The following is an 8,064-nucleotide window of genomic DNA, read 5'->3' on the forward strand; positions in this document are numbered from 1 at the left end:
TGCCCAGAACTAGATGCAGTACTCCAACTGTGGCCTGACCAGTGCCACAGTTGAAGTAAAAAAAGCCACTGCAGGCATGTGGATGCATTTCCTGAATCAAAACTAAAAGTCTGTTCACTTTTTTTAAAAGGGATCAAGCCCAACTTGGTTCCCTCATGGAAAATACATGTCAGCAGCTTCCTTTCTATACTGAATGGTCTTTAAGTCTAACTGATGTCTTAGTTAGACTTAGAGTTTATAGGTCAAAGCAACAGTTGAATTTCCCCCTACAAGATGATAGGTCACTGCTGCAGAACGTTCAATACTCATAGTATAGGCTCTAATGAGGCGTACTAGTTACCAAGCAGGATCCTGTCTGTATTCTACCCTACCTTCAATTTTGGAATGTTTTTACACCTTAAATGCAATACACATTGCAGGTGTACTATCTTTTTCATACCTATAGTATGAACTGCACTACCTGCATCTGAAACAAAAGGTCAAGGCTTCCTGACCACTTTCAGATGAGGAAAAAAAGTTATCCTGGCTAATATTGAAATATTGTTAAAAAGCAACCGGGGATCCAAATGTTTGTATGGGAAGCCTATAACAAACTCAAGCGGCTAGCAAAAGATAATACTTTTCCATGAAAGGAACCAACGGCATTTCCTCCTTCTTCCATTGACATCATTTCGGCTCAATTTCTTAAAGCAAATACCAGTTTTCATAGTTTCATAGTTGTTAAGGCCTGGAAGGGACCTTACAAATAACTGGGTCCAGCCCCCCTGCACTTGTCAGAGAAGTTTTGTTTTTCTTTTAGGGATAGTAGTAACATTAATAGCATGGAATAGCCCTTCTTTTCTTTTTTGTGTCTTTGTGTGACAAGGTATTTAGTAGAATTCACAGATTTGCTAGAATCACATACGGCCACACTGTGTGTGCTTATATGGCCTCAAACTTGTAACCTCTGGGCTGTCAAACATGAGTCTTAGTGCCCATGCCACCCCAGCCCCCAGTGCACACCTGAAATTAGCCAAAAAGGAATTAGGTTACTTGTCAGAGTGGAATATAGAGTACCGTGTGCCTAGTTGAGGTTAGAGGCTCTCAAAACTGACCAACTAATGTCTCGGTGGCATGGATTATAGCTTCTGTGACAAATTATTACAGCTATGTTACTAGTTTAGTATTTTCTAATGGAGAAGCCATGCTTAAAAGTTTTAAAAACCAAATGCAGTCCTCTAAATAAATGTTCTGATTTTCAGAACACCTTCAGATCACATTGACGTCAGCGTGACTACATTCTCTTGTGCTTCTAGAAAGTACACCACTTAAATTTAGTTACTAATTATAATCTTAGGAGCCAAATTGTAAGAAACTAAATTTACAAATGTTGTTTTTCACTTTTCCCTAGAATGTAATGTCGCATTCTGATTTCCACTAGGTTAGTTAATACTTACCAAAAATATTATAAACTATCAGAATATATATTTATTAAGATGATGAATCCCATTTAGTTTTTTAAAAATAAGATGCTATTGTAGAATCTCAATATTATTGGTATGCTGAATATGCTAAGTGCCATGTAATGCATGCCTTTAGATGGATACAGTGCATAAACTAATGTACACACTGTATATGATAGACAAACTCTAAGCAATGGAGGTTTCTCACAGTTTCAGAGCTAAGAGAAGTGGGACTTAAGAAGTAAGAGAGGTGGACGTGGTAAACTCGATTTGTTAATAATTTAAGTTTTCCAAGTTTTACACTACCTGCATTTACCTTTCCAGCATCCTCACATGCTATGATTGTCATCCAGATGCACTAGTAGTGCCAGGTTTATGAGCAATAGACTTCTTTAAAACTTGCCAAGATGGTTGTTTGCAATGATATGGGTCCCTCTTCAAACGCTAACTGTATTCAAGAATATTAGGATCTGCAAGGGACAGAATGCGTACTCCAACCACTGGAATCTGAACATTGCGAAGAAATTTATATGCAGATATCAAGCAGGGTAAAGAAGAGCTACATGTGCATATTTAATCATTTCAGGAGTGGAAAGTCTAATGAACATGTACATTTTATAAGTGGAAAAATGTTTTTCAAAGTTTCAATTTAGGGTTCTACTTACTGACAGGAATATAGCTCTGAAGAATGTGTTAAGAGACTTTTATAAACAGCTGGCAGGAGCTATTGTACGCCATGTCGTAAAAGAGCTCACAGAGCTGAAAAATCTACTCGCCTCCCGGTCCTAGCACTGGGGAAGCTTATCTTGGTGAGTAGAATGCCTTAGTCCATCACATTTTGGTAGTTAAACCTTCCTTGAAAACTTAAAAGAGTTCTGAAGCCCTTTTATGTTTGCAAAGAAACCACCTACATCTGAATAGAAGCAGTGAGTTTGGTTCTCTATTTAATAGGTAGTTGGCTCTCTTTTCCAGCTTAGAAAGACTTCTGTATCTGTGATTTCTACTATGCATATACAGATAGATAGATACTGTCAATGGTCCTATGGAGACGCACTGAAGAATAACAGGCAACTAAAATTCTGGAAGTTACACTGAAGAGTGTAAAGCCTAAGTGAAGAAGAGAGATCACCACGGCTAGGGACAGAAGTTACACATAAACTGGTTTAAGTGATCAGAAACTGGTTTAAACTTGTAACAAAACATAAGTTCAGTGCACATAAGCCACTTTCAAAACGGCTAAAACAGGTTTAAGATAAACCTGGCTGAATGTAGTATCAGACTTAAATGATTTGGGTCAAACCAATTTATGAAACTTCTGTTCCAGACCGTTTCCTGGTTCAAGTTAAATCACAGCCCCCTGGCATCACAGCATGCTTTCCAGCCCTAGGCTGTGCTATCCACTCCAGACTGTAGGGCTAGCCCCACCCCTCTGCTCCCTAGCTGGAATAGTAAGGCTGGCTGACAAGGGAGGGGAAGGGGGGGGAGCCTAGCTGGCAGTTTAAAACAAAGTCTGCAAGAGGGGACTGCTCCCCCCACTGCCAGGCAAACCTCAGCTGGGGTCTTGGGCCAGGGATGAGGGTTAAACATCCCTTCCCCCATTCAAACTTATTGCTGGGTACAACTGTAGGCTACAAATCCCAAAGGTGCCCGGAAGCAGGAAGAGGAAGTGATGAGCAACCATGCAGTTCTGCTGCTGTAATTCTGGACTGCAAATCCCAGAGATTTTGGAGGGGGTAGCAAGATGAGAAAGTGAACACACAGCCAGAGCAATACTCTAGCACCCCCTGGCTTCTGGCCTGAGCCACTGCAGGCATATGGCTGCATTTCCTGAATCAAAGCTAAAAGTCTGTTCACTTCTGTTTCAATTTCATTTGTGTAGCTTAGACTAACCTGCAAAGAATGAATTGATTCAGCCTTGGGCTGTATGACTTTCTATACCTAGCCCAAGATTCAGTTTAAAACAAAGTAAAGATGAACAAAAACATGTTAGCAAACATCTTCTGCTTAGTTAAACAGATGTTTTTCAAGTCACTGTAACTTAAAATGTAAGGGCATTTTATAGATGTGCTCCAAGAGATGGGGGAGGACTTCAATTAGTGCAGCCATGATAAATAAAATCATCCAGAGCGTCATGTGCATCAACGTACTCGTGCTGATGAAATGGTGGCAAATGAGCTTTAGTTTAAAGTGCCCCACTGCCATTTACTTCAGCGTGGGGACACTGATACATGTGATGCTTGAGTCTGCTGGAGAGAGGTAACTGTCACGCTCCGACAGACTCAATTAAATTGAGTCTGCTCCAATACAATGTAATTACAGCGTGATGGAGCAACCTCCCTGCATGTGTACAGGAGCTCTAGAATACAGTTTTTTCAAAATATCATCTTTTTATTCTGTGTTCTGCAGTCCTGACTACTGAAGCTGGTGGGTGTTTTGACCAAGGAATAAATGCTAGAGATGGGTCATGGAAAGGTGCAAGTTGCATAAGCAAGCCACTTTATTGGATAACTGAAAGCAGAAGAATCTTTCTAGCCATTAAAGATAACGTACACTGTTAATACTACTGTTTTAAAAGCCTATTATTATAGCATGCATTTTTAGTATATTTAAAAGCAGATCCACTTTCCTATGAAATACTGCATGTGATTTCTTTCCTTCTTTGTTTCTTTCTTTTTTTTTTTAATGCTTATCACACACAGCAGCATCTCAGTATTTTCCTGAAACAGGCTTCAGCATTTTTTTAAGTGCCTAAACTAAAATGCCTTAATCTATAAAAGGATTGATATGAAAGTGATCCTTTTAAAAAATTACGTGGATAAATTAAAGTGTTTGGTGAATCTCAAGTTAGACTGAAGAAATTCCTGTTGACCACTGCACACTAGCATTACTCTGTGGAGGCAATCAATAGATATTAGCTTTAAAAAGACAGATATAGAAAGAAGCTGCATCATATTATTTTTAAGATGACAAGGTGAGGTTTAAATTGTCTCAATCAAGACTCAATTTTTTCCATACTCTACTTTCCCAGCTGTTCTCTTACAACTACTCTTTAAAAAATATATAATTATATTCAATTGATGTTATATTATTTTATCCCAGTTCTTCTTTTGTACGTCAATCACTTTTAAAATGAGAGATTTTTTTTTCATTAAAATGTGTCACAAGTGTTCTAAATAAAATAATACAAAAAGAAGGAGAAAGAGAACCCCAAACGTTTACCTAATAGTGACCTAACCAGAAATACTTAGTGCAGAGGCAAGGGGGTTTTTTGTTTTTTGGGGGGTTTTTTTGTTTTTTGGGGTTTTTTTTTTCACCAGAGCTGGATAGTGGCAATGTTTTGGGATCTCCTGGAATTGCTAAAACTCTATAGATAACAAAAAGCAAAAGCAGGGCTTGAAAGTCCCCTTAAGAAAAGGTCTGATCTTCAATCTCTTCCCTTTACATGCAACAGTGCTTCCTCCAGCACCACCTCTCCCGGCAGTTAGAAACACAAAATTGCTCACAGTAAGGCTGCCTGCCACTATGGTAACCCTTTCAGGGGCAAGGGAAGAATTCTACCCTAACTTTCACTCATTTGTTTTCATTTTTCATAATAATGAACATTATATTACATGTGGATTTAACTGTATGTAGACATACTCTTGTGTACATTTATATATGGCTCCAGAATATCAAAACATTTTCATAAATCGGCACATAATTATACTACTATTAAATAATGCCCCAAATAACTCCTATAAACTAGACATATTGCATATTTTAACTCAGGATATATACACATAGGAAATATTAACTGAACAGCAACGTTTTTTTTATAAATGATGAAAAATGAATAGGATATATATATAATTATTGTGAAAATAAGATAGCTTATCAAGACAGCTAATGAACACTGTGGCCCATAACAACATACTGCATACATATTCCAAACATGGGGTACCTCCAAAATAAACGTATTGTTCTTGATGCAGCTCTCTCAGTATGCCTATCAGATTTTTCAGCAAATAATTTATACAGGCTTCTAGTCAATAGAAATAAATATAGTTTTTTAGACCCTCGGAAAAATCTATATGTAGCTCAATCAAGTCACAGAATTTAAAGGTATCCTGCGCAATCCATAAGCTGTAGCATGCTAGCTGCTTTGACAATATGCTAAAAGAAGTCTTTTTTAGTTATTTAAATTCTGGGGTATTGAACAATCTTCCTTTTGGGTATGCATCATGTAAGCTGGCATAAAAAGAATAAATCAATTCAAGAAAGAAATACTGGATATTTAGCATATCTTTTTTTGACTATAGTATTATATTTTTACATAAACAACCCAAATTCTGTGGTCTTCAGCAGCTTCATACACAAAGAAAAAACCGTATAAAAACAATCTACAATAGTACAATACTATTTCCTTAAGAAATAATTGATTCTCTTTTGCAGCTGTAATTCAGAACTCTCTGCTTCTGAATCATTAAAATGATTTCTGTTCACTTCTGGTTACTTTTCAAAATATACCACTTCAGAAGAATCTAGAAGTAGTTTCTTAGGTACCAAAAAACCTCTTAACAATAAAAATAAATTAATTCTCTCAGCACACATTCTAACAAAACATGAGATATGGAAAAAAAACAGGAGATCGCATTTAATTAGTGAAACACTGGTTACAAGTGGAGCAACTCCACACGTAATTACAGTTTTTTGCAATGGTCTAAAAATATCATTAGGCTCTCTTATTTTTTCCAGTAGAACATTTCAAATGGAAATAGGTTGTTAAATGGACTCAAAGGACCTAAGATAACAAATTATAATAAAAGATAAAGCTAACTGGTATCAGCAACTCACAATTTGACAACAATCACTGACTTCATATATATATCACCGACTTTACCGACTAAAAAAAAGAGGGCTAGTTCTTGCTTCATACTTCAGCAATCAGACTACAAGTTAATACTGTCAAATCATAACCAACCTATGTCAACTCACTAAATGCAAAGCACATACATTTTCTTCCTTTAACTTTTTTTTTAAGACACAAAACCTTTTTCCTTTATAAAAATAATATATTTACCCAGACGCTTCACGCTTAGAGACAGCTGTTCCTTTGCAACGGTATTTAGCACTATCTGATTTCTAGATTTCAATTCTAATATTAAAACAAAGCATCTCAATTCACAAATATACAAATATACGTACACTTAGCATGTTTATTTTGTTAAGGTTTCTGTTTGAACTTTTTGATCCAATTAAATCTTCTCCAAACATATAAATAAAAAATATGGATAGAAGTGTATTTGTTATTAGATATTTTCATGCTGACCTGCTGTGATGTCATCATCAACCAGATCATGCTCCTCTTCTTGAACTTTGGCTTCTGTGCTGGATGAATCTGGACTTGCAGTACCAGTCTGAATAGCTTCTGCTGTCACTCCAGCTGAAACAAAATTGTTTTTAGCTGTTTTTTAAAAATTTATTTTATTCTGCATTTATTTGCAGCTAATCATTTGCTACTACTGATCATATATGCAATTTTCTTTTATGTTAACACGCTTCCCTATGGAACCTCAACAGAAGTGGCAGAGTTAGTATTTTCCCTTTTCCCTAAAAAACAAACAAACCAACCAACCAAGAACACACACTAGTAAGGCCTTTTGTAACTTCATCTTTGCTAAGCCATCTATTTCAGGCTTTGCAGACTGCACGTATAGAGCTTTCCTACAAGACTGTCTTTACAGGAATTTCCTTTTCTGGGAAAGATGCCAAATATCTAAACACAAGAGCTGAAGTGCTCTATTTAGCTACAAAATACAGAGTTGCAGTACGGGCAGCCACAGCATCAGCTTCTAAACACAGCATTTCTTTGATAAAGCTCAACTTTTACATACAGGTATCACCTCAAGAGCAAGGCTCATGTTCACGGCAGAACTTGCCAGCTCAGGTAAGAGTGCCAACAAGAGTTTTAGTTCATGCTGGCTGCAGTATTTGGATTCTTGATATCAACTCATTCCACACAACTAACATCAAAAGAATACGGAATATATCACTGCTTTCTTCCAATGTGCATCTCAATTCAAAGAGGAGGGAAATGCAAAAGGAGTTGTTTCCCTTTTTTCCCTATGCTGCACTTGTGGCAGGAGGCTCCTACCACTTTAAGACGCTTGCAGGCTAGTGCTGGGGCAGCCTGCAGGTGTGGGTAGGTGTGATTATTGAGTCATCTGATCCTGGAGGAAGGCTGGGCTTAGGTAGGATATAAGCTCAAACCTGAGCGGATCCAGCAGTAAAAGTCGGAGCCTACTGAGGGGACACCTCAGCAGGATGGCTGCAGCTCCAGAAGGTCAGGTTGGGAGCACAGCAAGAAGCAGTCTGGAGGTTTGGGGAGTAACTAAGGGGAGGAGGAGGTTCCTAGAGACCCAGGGAGGGGTTGAGGGCTTGGACTGAGGGGCTGAGACTGTGGGACCAGAGAGGGTCCAGGAGCCTATTGAGAGGCTGCAAGTGTGGTACCAGAGAAGATCTAGGAAACCCTCTGATTCCCTGTCAGTGAGTGCCAGATTTCAGGCAGTGCTCTAGACAAGAAAGTCTTTATATTCTATATGACATGGAAAGCCAGGCAGCCAGAGAGTCCAGAGGAGAGCCA

At 38.0% G+C, this 8,064-nt stretch overlaps 1 protein-coding gene across 4 annotated transcripts in view; it reads right to left on the reverse strand.

Annotated features, from left to right (window-relative positions):
- The window catches only part of WDR7 (WD repeat domain 7), a 299,401-nt gene that overhangs the window by 191,627 nt on the left and 99,710 nt on the right, over positions 1–8,064 (reverse strand). For all 4 annotated transcript variants that reach the window (XM_019531753.1, XM_019531750.1, XM_019531752.1 and 1 more), the window contains exon 19: positions 6,751–6,864. In XM_019531753.1, the coding sequence (XP_019387298.1) occupies positions 6,751–6,864 (114 nt within the window). The remainder of the gene's footprint in view (positions 1–6,750; positions 6,865–8,064) is intronic.

Source organism: Crocodylus porosus, unplaced genomic scaffold (genome assembly GCF_001723895.1).
Source record: "Crocodylus porosus isolate Cpor-Errol unplaced genomic scaffold, CroPor_comp1, whole genome shotgun sequence".
Taxonomy (NCBI): Eukaryota; Metazoa; Chordata; order Crocodylia; family Crocodylidae; genus Crocodylus; species Crocodylus porosus.